The 14976-nt window shown below is 34.3% G+C and overlaps 1 protein-coding gene across 9 annotated transcripts in view; it reads left to right on the top strand.

Annotated features, from left to right (window-relative positions):
- The window catches only part of HYCC2 (hyccin PI4KA lipid kinase complex subunit 2), an 85417-nt gene extending 70898 nt beyond the window's left edge, over positions 1-14519 (top strand). For 8 of the 9 annotated variants that reach the window (XM_036098553.2, XM_036098556.2, XM_036098547.2 and 5 more), the window contains 3 exons: positions 1410-1569; positions 2288-2455; positions 6728-14519. In XM_036098553.2, the coding sequence (XP_035954446.1) occupies positions 1410-1569; positions 2288-2455; positions 6728-7326 (927 nt within the window). In that variant the 3' untranslated portion in view covers positions 7327-14519. The remainder of the gene's footprint in view (positions 1-1409; positions 1570-2287; positions 2456-6727) is intronic. The other variant, XM_078071179.1, reaches the window with a different exon arrangement.
- The last annotated feature ends 457 nt before the right edge of the window (positions 14520-14976 follow it).

Here is a 14976-nt window from a genome sequence, read left to right as displayed (position 1 = left end):
AACCTGAGCTAAAACCAAGAGTGGGGCATTCAACTGACTGTGTCACCCAGGCGCCCCAAGAGTACAAGTTTTAAAGCCATTTTCTTTGTATTATTTTTTATATTTTAAGCTAACTATAAATTTATTGAGGTAGCATTTACAGTAATTCTTTGCTGTTTGAATTTCCATTTTTTCCCCTCATGTCAGCATGACTAATTTTACTCTAAGGGTTATATTAAAACAAATGGATAACAAGATAAAATAATTACATCATCATAATAATACTGTGTATTTGTGAGACTCTTTAAATTCATACTTTTCCTCTTGTAACAGTCTTACAAATTAAGTAGAGATGGCATTTCCAAGATAATATAGGTAAAGAGAATCTCTAGCCTAGAGCAATCCTTTGTTGTGCGGGGTCTTTGAGGGATCCAACAAACAACACTCCTTTTCTTTATTAAAATCTAGAGCCAGGTGATAAACAGATAAAACAGTTGGCAGGTAGAGAAATAGGCATCATCTTTATTCCTGATAAAAGCTAAATTGAAAGACTTACCTCCCCGCCCCTTGGTCTAGATGTTGGAACAGCCCCCTGGAGAAGTTTGAGTTGGCAGAGCTGGCACACTTATCCAGGTTGCTGCATTTTACTCATCCTTTCCAAGTGGAGAAGAAGTGAGAAAGACAATTCTCCAGCTCAGGATCTTTGCTAGATTAGCACTGCCCAATTAAGAAACATGCACCAGTTGATGATAATTACTCTCCAGCCAGATATTTTCCTCTTTTTGTGGAGGGAACAGAAAGTGGTGGGACAAAATGCCAGACATGTTTAGGGAAAATTTCTCCTTATGAAAACAAAGGAGTGGAAAGAAGGCTAATTTTTTTTTTTATGAGAAATGAAATTTTGCATGTTATTTTTCATCTGAAGAATCAGAAACTTCTAAATTTTCTTTAACAGGGTTCAAATGTTAGACAATTTTTCTTTCTTTGGAATGCCATTTCTCTTTGAAAGTGAACAACTTTAAGGAATCTGTGGGGTATGCGACTCACATTTTAAAAGTAAATTCTCATTTCAGAAGCCTGCCTAAAGGAATATAGAACAGGGGTGCCTGGGTGGCTCAGTTGGTTAAGCGTCCAATTCTTGATTTTGGCTCAGAGCATCAGGGTTGTAAGATTGAGCCCTGTGTCAGGCTCACACGCTGGGCATGGAGCCTGCTTAATATTCTCTCTCTCCCTCCCCCTCTGCCCTCCCCATAAAAAAAAAAAAAACCAGAACAGTGGAGGTACAAACTTTTTTGACACATTGTGTACTTTCATGTTGTATAGTACCACTTCATATACATATTCAAAAAATTATGGAAATGTGCAGTGTAAAATAAGCATAAATTATATATTTGGTGTAAATATGTGTAGACTTTATATTATCATTTTAGGTTGCCAGTGCCATGAAAAACTCATTACCATTTGATGCTCCTGATTCTTCACAAGAAGGCCAGAAAGTACTTAAAGTGGAAGTCACTCCAACAGTGCCGAGGATTTCTCGGACGGCGATTACAACAGCTTCAATCCGTCGTCATAGATGGAGGAGAGAAGGTGAGTGTAAAATTCCTATAGCCCATTCATGGATTCTAGCAAATTTATCACTGTTTCTATAGACTAGGTTAACACATGATATTTTGTACTCTATATAATTAAAATTATTTAGTTTTTAAATATAGCACTAGAAATGTGTTTAAATGCCTGAATTTATTTTGATAAAAAATATTTTTTTATAAAGTAGAAAGATGTTATTTAGACTGCTGTATGAATGTTAAAGCAAAAAATAAGATCAAGTTAATTTTTGTCTTTTTTTGAGCTAGTAATAAGAATAGGATGGGAAAAAAGGTGCATGTATGAGCACTGTGGGAAAAAATTATATAACTGACCAAACCAATGGTGAAATACAAGCTATCCATAAAAAAGTTGATGATTGTATTTTCGATTTTTATCTTTGCTTTTCCTTTTTTTGGAGGTGCTGAATCCAGCAGTATTTCATAGGCATATGGTACTTGAATAGTCAAGCTGTCTTGCCTAAGATATATTAATTGCCACTTTAATGATCCCTATTTTCCTGTGCTATTCATTTGCAAACCTCACATTGTTCATCTGCCGCCTTATGTGTGTGCATGCTGTGCACACACATGTAACTATATAAATAGTCTTTGTGTTTTTATCATATCCATATATACATTCTCTTATCTGCCTGGGTCAAAATGCTCAGAAAAGAATAGAGCAGCACAAAAGCACTAAAATTTTATATGTTGAATCCCAGATGGCTTTGACTTCTCAAACGAGGCTGACTCGAGTATTCCTGGCTCCCCGATCCAACACGGCTCCACTGACCTAGGGATCAAACGTGTTCAAGAGGGGGAGGTGCTGGTGCGCAGGACCCCTGAGCACGGCTCACCGGAGCCCAACTCAGCAGCAGCCACAACAGAGGGTAGGACAGAGATGAGGAGGCAGAAGTCAGTGAGGCAGTTGCTGGAGAAGGATCCTGGCTCTCTATCCCCAAGCAGAACATCTTTTCATTCTAGTGTGTGTTTCCACTATCCCAGGGTGTATTAGCTCCTCCTTGCAAAGCACACCTCCCCATATGCCTAGCGCCAGGTCAGGTACAATCTTTAGTTACCATTTGTGCTGGCCTAGAGTCTGCATTCTGTGTGATCAAAGAACAGCTTGGCATGGCTACTAACAAGGCAGAGGCCTGTCTCCAAAAGGTCTGCAAATGCTTGGGATTTTTTCATTACTGAGCATGTTTATTCTAATATTAGGAAAGGAAAAATGCAACCAATGGACGTGAGCCTTTTAGTCAATATAAATTGATTTCATTTATATAATAATTTATTTCTTAAAAATATGTGAAGAAAGTTTTAAAACATAAATACATTATCTTTGAGAAATATGATTAAAGTGGAGCTGGCCGATTTATCTCTAATTCCAGGTTGGTCAGTTAACAAGAATTTCTTACCTCTTTGACAGAGTAAACCAGTATTTATCACTTTTTATAATCTGTGGGTCAAGTTACTTGGGTCTAACTAGTGAACTACTAGCCTCTTTCCTCTATAAATATGCTGTACTGGTCCACACTACATTTTATCATTTATTGTAAATAATCATTGTCTTCTGTAGCTCTCAAACAGAGTTGAAATGTATTAGAATTCAGGTATCCTAGTAGATCCTTGTTTCTACAATGTAGATATCTCAAAATGAGAATTTTTTTACCCCCCAAATCAGCACCACCACCACCACCACCATCACCACCATCTGTAAAAGAACACTTCTCTCCAGTAGAAAACTGTTTATTTGCTGTTTTACATGTGATGCCCATAGGAGTTGACTTTGTGAAAGAGGGAACTGTAGCCTAATAGTTTTTCATTTTTTAATGTATTGTTACTGTGGAACCTTTACACTAATTAATAAAATATAGCAAATAGTTTTAAAATAGGTTATATATTTTTACTTAAGACCAAACATGTATGAAGCAGTTACCTTCCACCTTAAGGAAGTCTCTTGCTCTTTGGTGCATTAGAAATTTGAGCATGCTCAGTAAGAATCTAAATCTGCCTTCTTCCCATTTGTCCACATTGACCTTAACTTCATTTATCAGTGTTGCATGTGCATGATCTAGGGACCCAAAGGAGTTGGTGCTGTTTTACAGAGATCCTGTGAATGATGTAGCCTTCGCTTTTCATTGTCTCTTTATGTTATCCCTGAGATAGTTAAAAGGCATAAAACATAAGTATATGAATAGATGTCAAACCCAGAGTTGGCCTAAATTGAATAACAGCCTGTTTCTCAACATTCCTGGTGACTAAACGAGCCACTTGATATATCTACCACCATTGTTAGAATGTTGGATTATTTGTGCTAAATGTAGTACTGTGTTATGATAATTAAGACTTGATAAAATTCTAGAGTGTGGGATTAGGTTGAAACATTTCTTCCAGTTCATCAAAAGTCATATACTTTGAAAAAGGAACCAAAATAGTAGTTCTTTTAAAATATCCTATTAAGGGGTGCCTGGCTGGCTCAGTTGGTAGAGCATGCAACTCTTGATCTCGGGGTTGTAAGTTCAAGCCCCACATTGGGTGTAGAGATCACTTAAAAATAAAATCCTTAAAAAAAATAAAAAATAAAATATCTAATATTAAAATACCACATTTTAATATCTATTATCACTGGTAAAAATTTCAGTTTGTGAGGGTGGGGTATCACCACAAGGAAAGAGGAATAAGTTCCATCAGTGTGTTTGAAATTTCTCAAAAATTACTTTGACTTTTAATCTGGATTAATCGTATCATTAAATCAATATTAGTAGGAGCTAAATTTATAAGGAAAGGCAGACTGAATAGAAAAGTTCATTAAAGGGGTGTGTGGTGGCTCAGTTGGTTGAACACCTGACTCCTGATTTTGGCTCAGGTCATGATCTCAAGGTCCTGGGCACGAGTCCTGTATCAGGCTCCCCATTTAGTGGGGGGTCTGCTTGTCTCCCTCTCCTTCTGCCTCTCCCTCCACTCGCACTCTCTCTCAAATAAATAAATCTTTAAAAAGAAAGAATCAAAGTAAGTTCATTAAAGATCCTTTTTGGTTATCTTCCCTATAGATCATGAGAAGTAGTATCACCCAGGGAGAAAATTAGAAAGGAAAAAAGTTGATTCCTTGAGGATTTTTAAATAGAAGGAAGGAAATTACTAAAACCTATGAAAAGTTTTAGTAATTCTGAAGTCGGCTGGAGCTTTTGTATTGACATTAATATGTGGCCTTTTAAAAGAATTTTCTAGTATGATGGTTTTAAATCAGTTTACAGTTAAAATTATATTTGTTTTATGTTGAAATTGAAGGGAGAATATAAGCGCATCACCTACCCTTATCCTGATGGTCAAGTAACGTTTTATTTGTGACTTTTAAAGTTGGATTTAAAATTATTGCTAAACTGAGGACATTGCCTGTGATTAAAGTATAGTCAGTGTCCCACTGTATTGAAACAGCATTTCTTAGTGTATAAAATATCAGCAGATTCTCTTGCATGGTGGCTTTTATGTTATCATCTCTTTTATGGCCATATTGCTTGGGCATCAGACCTGCATGAGGCAAGATTTAGACACTAGCACTAAGTCTCTCAGTCTCCTTCCCTCAGTATATATACATCTATATCTGATGATACATTTTTATTCACTCCAGTTTTCTATTACTGATACCAATTGTGAACCAGTAAATATCTTTTCTTGGGCATTTTGGAGTTCTTTATAGTAACTGTAAGTAAATTGCTAAGATGATACCATATGAATATAATTTAAAGTTTCATTTTGAGTTACATTATATACTATTTTGAAGAAGGGGTTGAGAGAAGTGGTGTCAGCTGCGTTTTCACATGGCTTTGCATGATGGTTGAAGATTATTAAACTGGATATAATAACATGCATTTTGCTTTAAAGATAGCCTATTTCATTCTTCTTTTGAAGCAAGGAAATAGCTAATCCGTATAAGAAAATATATCTAAGAAAATATTTTTTATTTTTCCAAGTACTATGTTAAATATTGTGTTTAAATATTTTATGTATATTTTACTTAGATAACCTGTATCTCAAAGTAATATTTGTTTAGAATTCTTTCCTAATATTTTACCTTAACTGTAATATTGATATCTGTATGTTGATTCAGATTAAACTTTATTGCAGTCTGGCAAACATACATAATAATGTAGCAAACTGCTATCCCTTTCAAAAGAAGCAAATGTATTACTTTCCAAGAGAGTGTTGATCATACTTTCAGTAAGAGAATTAGGCTTTTTGGAAAACCCAAATTGAATATATTAGATAAGCTTCTCCCCTTCTAACAAAAATCCCAAGATAAGGATTATCTCATTAACTGCAGTTTCTGCATAAAACGTAATGGGACATCGTAGTATTTTGTGATTATGACAATAATACATCTCAAGACGAAAAATCTAAAGTATTACAGCTACATAATATAGAGAGTAAAAATCCTACTTAATTATCCCTACTAGTTACTTTCTGATAATCAAATATTTTCTTCACATTAATTGGTCGAGAAAATACGGAAACCAGTGAGTAGATATCCCCATAAGACAAAATATAAGTATGAAATTACTGGAAACGATGTACAGTTTTTTGAGTTAGAAAATATAGTAATTCCGTGTTAAACGTTTTAAAGCCATGTAGAGGCACTTAGCTGTTGAGTAAATGTAAAATTGTACTGCCCTTAAGAAGGGTTTGGCTTGTAGGGATAATGAGTTTGGCATTATTCTGGGTGACTGCAACCAGAAGGGAGTCTCTTTTGTACAGTCTGTTTTATGGTGGGCTAAGGAAGATATGAGGAAAAATTTTTGATTTTTTTTTTAAACAGATATTATCACCTCAAATAGACAAGGGTATATTATAAAGATTTGTAATGAAATGTATTTCACCTAAAGTTGTTTTATATGCCTAAATAATTGAGATACTAAGTTTGTTTGTGGATAGTCTTACAAAAGCTGGACTAATGAAAGCTGAACAAACACAGTGAATAACATATTAGAATTCTGTGTAGATTAAGCTTTCTTCCCCTAAATTATTTAGGGGAAGCGTTGACAACAGGGCCATTGCCAAACTGCAGCAAACATTACCCAAGAGATAAGGTCAGTTGAGTTTTTATTCACAGTTCCTTCTTTTTTAATTTAGCTATTGCTGAGTCTGTCTGATTTGTTTTTTAGGTGCTGAGGGTGTAAATGGAGAAGAGTCGGTAAACCTAAACGATGCAGATGAAGGATTTTCATCAGGGGCTTCCCTCAGCAGTCAGCCAATTGGGACCAAACCATCCTCCTCTTCTCAGAGGGGAAGCTTAAGGAAAGTAGCAACTGGGCGTTCAGCTAAGGATAAAGAAACAGCCTCTGTCATCAAATCCAGTGAGAGCCCTCGAGATTCAGTCGTTCGCAGGCAGTATGTACAGCAACCAACTGATCTTAGTGTAGATTCAATTGAGCTGACACCGATGAAGAAACACCTGAGCCTGCCTGCTGGCCAGGTGGTGCCAAAAACCAATAGTATAAGTCTAATCCGGACAGCCAGTGCTTCCTCAAGCAAATCATTTGACTATGTAAATGGCAGTCAAGCAAGTACCAGCATTGGGGTTGGCACTGAGGGAGTTACTAATTTAGCAGCTAACAATGTTAATCGTTACTCAACTATCAGTCTACAGGAAGACCGGCTAGGTCAAGCTGGAGAAGGTAAAGAGCTCCTCAGCCCAGGAGCTCCCTTAACCAAGCAGTCTCGATCCCCAAGTTTCAATATGCAGCTAATATCCCAGGTGTAGTTCTGACATCCTCTCTCATCTTTCTGCTTACCCTTTAAACTGAACATTTCATTGTATAAGAAGACACTTCATCCCACATTGTGAAAATATTGGTCATCGTAATCAGATTTGATTTAGTTTAGGTATCTTCATACTGTATTTTGTATGGAAACAGCAATAAGGTTTTCTTTTTCCTCCTTCCTATATCTTCTCTTCACCTTATTCCTTGTAAATGTGTTTGTGAAGCAGTATAAAATGTATGCATTTTCCATGCCTTCCTTTCTCCTTGGGTGATGTGCAATCCATCGTAGGCTGATCGGTCCCATTTCAACACTGTGAGACTGAGGATATGTTAGAGGAAATGGTGTATATGATCCCTATGAAATGATTCTTTGGTTTTTGTTTAAAAAAAAAAACGGGTTTGTTCTCATAATCTATAGAACTATGGAGATTACTGGATCATATTTTTTTTCTCTTTTAACCAGGAGTGCCTCAGAGATTCTGCTATGACTTTGGACTTCTCTGAGTCAGTGCAATCATTTTCTTGAGAAGCATGGGGGAAGGTGGTAGACTGCTGCACTTTTCCATTAAAATGTGCGTGGTTCTTTTTCCCCCCATCTCCTTTATTTCGAGGACACAAATGTTCAGTTACTGAGGCATTTAAATCAAGTTCTGGCCCCCTCCTTTGGAGGGCAGGGCTCAAAGTTGTTTGTGTAATTGATAATGCACTTTCTCAATGGCTCTACAGTCATTATTAACATGTCTTCCCTCCTCCCCACAAGGACATAGGTCATTTCTGTCCTTAAAGTTTGAACAGCTAACAAATCAGAGAATCCAAGGGGCATGTTCTATTTCCCAGGAATGATTGACACTTTGGTGCTGGGGTTTTGTGGGGGGGAGGGGGTGGTTTTTGTTTAGCTTGTGTGGGACTGTGTGTGTGAGGGGAAGTTTTGATAGGTTTTTTTCTTTTCCTTTGTGAGCTGATGATGACTGAAGTAGAACAAGTACGTCTTCAGGTAAAGAGAGGGATTTCTCAACCCACTTTCTGTGATGCTAGACTATTGGAGAAACCCTTTCAGCTGCTTTCTAGATGTACCTAAATTCAGTCAGATATTTTGGATTAAGAAACCTGAAGTCCTGATAGATCATATACTCCAAGGAAATACATCAGGGACAGATAATTGGCTGAAAACACTGATGCTTCAACGTGACACATTTTTATAGAACATTTCTACCAGGGGGTACTGACTTGATTTCTCCTACAAGGACCACACTGCCTTTGTGTTTAATGTAATGCAATTTGTGTACCTTCTAATCATATATCTGCAAAAGTCTCTCATTTTTATAAAACTTTGAAATCATGCCAGTAAGCTAGATGTTGAATGTATGTGAGTAGCATTTGGTAACTGCTAAGAGGCTACAAAAATGCATTATTAGTAAAAAAAATTTTTTTAGTTCTGATTTGGTTGGGTAAGATTTCAGTATAAGTTCTTTTGGGTCTCAGGCTCTAATGCTTGATTGAAAGAAAAGAAAATATATTAGTTTTTGAAAATCATGTATTGTGACTTGAACTGCTATGCGTTATCCTTCCACAAAATACATCAGAGATATTAGTACTTTGTACATTTAGACATTTTTATTTTATTATTGTGAAAGAAAAATATACTGAATTTATAGAAAGCAAGTATTCTCCTAATTAACAGAGTTTAAAATATTATCTCTATCATGATAATTAAAATCACAATAGATTTTGATAAAGTAACCAGAAAAATGCCTCTTGTTTTTTTCCACATCTGAAAACCTCCCCCCTCCTCCTCTTATTTTATTGTAAGAGGATTTGTTTTGTTTTGGAGGGGATTTTCTTTAGAATCTTTATAAGAACAATGAGATACTTGTTTGAATTTGGTGGTCTGTAACACTTTTCAGCTCATAGAAAATGGAAAACTAGAACCTGAACTAGTACAACTAGTACTACTACTACAACATTGCCAAAGTCTGGGATAAAAGTAAAAGTTTATCAATAGAAATGTATTGAGGTGTGTGTGTGTGTGTGTGTGTGTGTGGTGTGTATATGTATATATCACAAAGACATATGTTAAGTATCCCTTTTAATTTAAGGGATGTCAGATAAATGAGTTTGAAAGCAGCCAAAATAAATGAGGTCTAGAGATCTATAACATACCAAGGAAAGCAAAGTTTCAGGTAGGAAAAGAAAAGAGCATTGTTCTTACCAAGGGTAAAATCTTGGCCATGGCTGGAGGTCATTCACTTTATGGCAGAAATGCCTGGTTCATTTAGGAGGCTGGCAGGTTGTTTTGAATTCAACAAGTTGTGTGTTTATTGGCATCTAAATCTAGCATGATTTAGTTAAAGCACACACACACACAAAACCCCCAAAAACAAATAATACCAAATTACAGCAAAAGCTGTAATAAATATAATAAATGTCCCTTTTGTTTTGTTAAAAATCTTAAACTTGAAAAGTTGGTTTTGGAAAACTTTCAACTTAGAGGATTTCATTTATCTGTGTGTATATACATACATATTCTGTATGTATACATACCCATTAATGTTTCATAACCCTGTGACATTTTGTTCTTTTAAGTTATGTGATTTGGCCTTAATGAAGAAACATTTCATTTAGCTCAAACTGTGCATTCAGGGTCTTAGAACAGATTTTCTGTGCAAGATATAATTAAAATTTAGCTTAATAAACCATAAGTCAAATTTTCTAAGAGATTTTTTATATTTATTTGCATTATTGTCATTTAATTCAAAATAGTTTTCAGATATACAACAGCTGTTACAAATATATACCAGCAATATTCATACTTTATTCTTTAACAACCTGTTGTTTTATACTTATTACCTTTCATAAGAAAAGGTCTTTCCCTCTATGGAAAAGCTCATTACAGAGAAAATACTTGTTTTCTATAATAAATCAATTGGATTGATGCCAGGTTGGATTAAGAAATACAAAGAAATATCTGAAGCTTTTGGTAACTCTTCTCTATTATATTAATTTTAAATTATGTTACTAGAAATCAACCTAAAATGTAAAGTGTGAAAAGCTAACTTAGAAGTAAGATTTTTAAATATAAAAATATTTTGAGAAGCTGGAGGGAGAAGTGTATAATTTAAAATCCTGACCCCTGCCACCACTCTTATTCTCCCAGTTACTCTTCTGTGCCTGTTTATTATAGAGTCGGAATTTTTGTGCTAGATGAGACCCTATAAATAATCTAGCTAGTCACCCAGTGCCCCCTCCCCAAATATCTATCCTCAGGAAACTGAGGCTCAAAAGGTTGTGACATGATCGAAGTCACATAACTAAGAAGCAGAGCCAGAATATAACTCCTGTCTCCCGTCAAATGCATATTAACACCCCACTGCCTCCCTGTACTCATACTATGGTAAATGTGGTACGTAACACTCTCCATTTCTGCAGTTTCTTTACAGTTCTGGTCTAGTAGTTGGTGAATACAGCACATTAAGAAAAGTACTTAATCCAGAAAAAATGTAGAGTAATAAACATAGATGGGGAAGTGTTGGAAATGTAGGTATCTATACCACAGATGTAAGGATAGATACATTTTTCTTATTCTAATTTATGCCTTACTATTTTCTGCCACATAACAGTTGTATGCTGCCATTTTGTAGTTGATTATATTTCTGGGGATTTATTTAAATGCAAAAATAAACCCAAAGAAATGGCTTTGATCAGTGTTTCTAGCTATTTTAAAGTAATTGAATCTGCCAGCTTTCACAGTCACCTAGGTAGCAAGTTAATTGTGTTGCACAATGGAGTATTTGCAAAGTAAAGATTAAATAAATTTTATTCCATTGATTTCTAATGTTGAAAAAAATTGAACCTTACTTGTGCTTTAGAATAGATAGAGAACAAGCAATATTTCCTTATGTGGTTGATAACGGTTTATAGTGTGAAGCTTATGATTCCATAATGGAATGGTGACCATTATGTCATTTAAAGTGTATATACCGTATAAAATATCTTAAATGCGGTAGTCTCAGCTATATAAGCTCAATATTTCCAATGTATATTCTCAAATTCCACTCAGTAGCTTTAAATTAATTGTAACTATTTATTAGACACTGGAATACTGAGAATAACTTCTTTCAGATTTTTTTTTTTTTTGCACTATTTTTGTGAGTATTTTAATGAAGTGTGGGGTGTTTCTGCTACCTCACTTTGTGAGGTTTGTTTGGGTCCATTTTTGAGTACTTTAGTTGACAATCAGTTGTCTCATTTAATTCTCTGCATGTTCATTTGTAAATTTAAAAAATTAGTATCTGTTGTTAGGGGGTAGTATACTATTTATATAAACACTGGCAAGGAGGAGCTCTCCATTTCTGATATTGGATTACAAAGTAAGTTTTTGTTTTAATCAGTATTTCAGTTATGTATTTGTTTTTCAGGTTAAAAATGTTTAATAGGTCATACCAGTGGTCAGAAAATCTAAGAATTTTAGAGCAACTTTTCTATACTATGGCTGTATTAAAGTCTGAATATGAAACTTTTTATCTTTGAAGTTGAATGATTATTGTCATGTTTCAAACCACTAAGTTGGTTGAGACACTTATTTGTAATACTTTAATTTTTTTAAAGTGCTTTCTAGAAACAAGTTATTTGAAAACCTACTAGAAATTGATAAGTTAAACTCTCAAAAATTAGAATATTTGCCAGATTATAAGATGGAATGCAGTGTAAAATTGTTAACAGTGCTAATAAAATCATGAGTCCCCAGATTGGTACAATTTTCCATTTCCAGGGTGGTCATGTTGATACTATAAGGCATAGATTTTAGTATTACCTGCATTGTGTACCTAATGGGTATATCATATTGGCACTGAATAGACATAGGATAGTAATATTCATAATGTCAACCAATGTGCACTTAAACTATATTAGATTTTTGGCGGTGCCAGAAATTTGTGTGGTGATCCTGCCATTAGAATTAGAGGAGTCCTCATCACCCAACCTTCCCCTACCCGTATAGGCACATTGCTTCTAAGCCTGTACACACAACTACAGACTTTTGGAAACTTCATTCGCTTCAGTATTTCTTAACCACTAGTCACATGAGAAATATACACAAGAGCAAACAGAAGTTAGCAGAAAGCTGGGAATGATGTGAAATAACTGGCAGCATAGTACAGAAATGTAGGTTCTATGTTTTACTTTGGATCTTGAGAAAATGTTTACAATTTAAGGCACATTCATATTTCTGCTATTATGCTATTAGACTTAAATATTTTACAAAAAAAATAGAATTAAGTGTAGCTTACAGTATATATGAGTTTTTTTTTATAATTGTGTATCTGGAGGTAGGTTCAATAAGGAAATTCTTTTATTTTCAAAGAGAAATGAATTTAATTGGACAGTCCATCCCGAACTACAGAATTGATATCAAACTGGTTTGCTGTATTTGAGTGTCAACAGCTCAGTGTTAATTGTATCAGAGGAAATTCTTTACAACTTTGTTGATTATAAAATTTACCAAAGAAAATGTCTCAACCAAATAGAATTTTTAAAGTACCTAACTGCGAAGGAATGAGGTCCCTTTACCATAAAGGATTGCTTCCTAGCCCTGGGGGAAATAAATACTATAAGATTCTTTGATCTGCAACATAGGTATACAGTTCCTACAAGATTCCATTTGAGGTTTTCTTATGTCAACATTTTACACCTCCAACAAAAGTACCAGTTAAGAAAGCCAAATATTCCTTATGGCACATTTTCATGTCTCCTTAACTCAAATTAAGGATTCTGCTCGTCAGTATTGAATAAAAAAGAGGGGAAACTCCTAAAATTGGTATATTGTATGATATCATGGATTTTTAAAAAATAAAATTGAGGGGGGAGTTATGGAAATGCACCTTTTAAGTAATTGCAATTATTTCCAGTAAGTATGATACTGGCTAAAATGGTATGTTTTAATATAATTTATGTACATGATTACTCTGGGTATTTTTTTTCTTTGCAGAAAACAGCTAAAATACTCATTTTTTAAATGTATAGACCAATAAAATCTGATGGATTTACTTAAACTAAGTAAGGATTTCTTTGGGAAAACACAAAATGTATATTAACTAATGTTGCAAACAGGTTTTGTGTATTTTTTTTCATATCAGGTGGTAGGTAAAAGGTAATGAATGTATTGATCAGCTATCTTGGAAAGAGAAGATTGGCTAACAATTACTAATGTAAGTTTTGGATTTTTTTTTTTTTTTAAGTTTTATCATCCAGACTGAATTGAGAGATAAGCTCAATGCTCCATGTGTTGTTTAAAAATATTTGTGGGGTGCCTGGCTGGCTCAGTCCTTAGAGCATGCGACTTTTGTATGTTGTAAGTTCGAACCCCATGTTGGGTGTAGAGATTACTTAAAATCTATTAAAAATGAATAAATATTTGTAATAAGTTCAACTACTTTACAGTGAATCTTTTTGATTCTCATTCTAAAAATTATGCTGACTTTATATTCATTGTAACTGGTTAAGAGAAATCTTTTTTTTGGTGCAAAGATTATTTTCCCACTATTTTTCTCATAATAATTTGGCTCTTCTTAGTTACAATTTCTGAAGGGTTTTTGTTATAGCATTATATAGTCTGATCTCTGTCACAAGTAAACAGGAGATAGCCCACTTTCACATGTTTGCTTCATAAAAGGATATGGAATGTATAGATCAGCTCTTTTTTTAGACCATCAACCTGTAGCTTGGTATAAATTTCCCAAGTATTCAGAGAATCGTGCTGGTGAAAATTTAAATAGGATAGGCCTGAAGAAAATATGATTCCTATTGACTAATGTCCTTTCAACCTAGGACTAGTGAAAACTTTGATTTTTTCAGAGCTGAAGAAAAAAAACGCACATTTAAGATCATATTTATTGGTGCATGTAAGCCATTATCTTAACTGTCTTACTGAATTGGTTAATGCTGTTGATTGTTGAAATGTGAAACGTAGTCACTGTTGACCTTGTAAATATCTGCCAGAGATGAAAAACTATTTTAATTTATTGTAAATAAAGATGTATAAAATTCATTATCAGTCTGCAATGCAGAAACATATCTAAGATGTTAAATATTGTGTTTCTTGAGAGATGTGTAATTTTCCCCTAGATGTATCTAGTTACATTAAGAATGTAAATTTTCTTTTGTACAGTATAAAAATACAGCTTTATTTGGCTTTTGACCGAATTCCCCTGAGTTAATTTTATATCTTACCTAAATTTTATACCTTACAATGGTCCTTCGTTGTATTTTTTTTCAAAGCATGCCATTTTATTTATGTATGTCTGAACTTTTTATTTATAGGACACCCTATTAAGGCAATTTATAGAACTAATTAAAGCTATATATAAAATTACACATACTACCATAAAATAATAAATAACATGAAGGCAGAAGTGAAATTAATACATAAAATATGTGCCATACGTTTCTGTATGTTACTGTTGAGATACAAATTTATCTCTGAACTTTAAAACAGCCAAATGTAAAGAGAGATTAAATTACATGACCTTCAGAATCCTTAATATAAAACAAATCAGTTTCTCAGGTGAAGCACAACTGTTTCTAAAACTGAAATGTTAGAAAATTTTCTCTCCTAAGGTCCTTATAAAGAGGAGCCAGCATTACTACTGTCATTT

The sequence above is a fragment of the Halichoerus grypus genome, chromosome 4, assembly GCF_964656455.1.
Source record: "Halichoerus grypus chromosome 4, mHalGry1.hap1.1, whole genome shotgun sequence".
Lineage (NCBI taxonomy): Eukaryota > Metazoa > Chordata > Mammalia > Carnivora > Phocidae > Halichoerus > Halichoerus grypus.
Note: the sequence above shows the minus strand (reverse complement) of the source record. Positions and strands in the feature narration are given on the sequence as shown.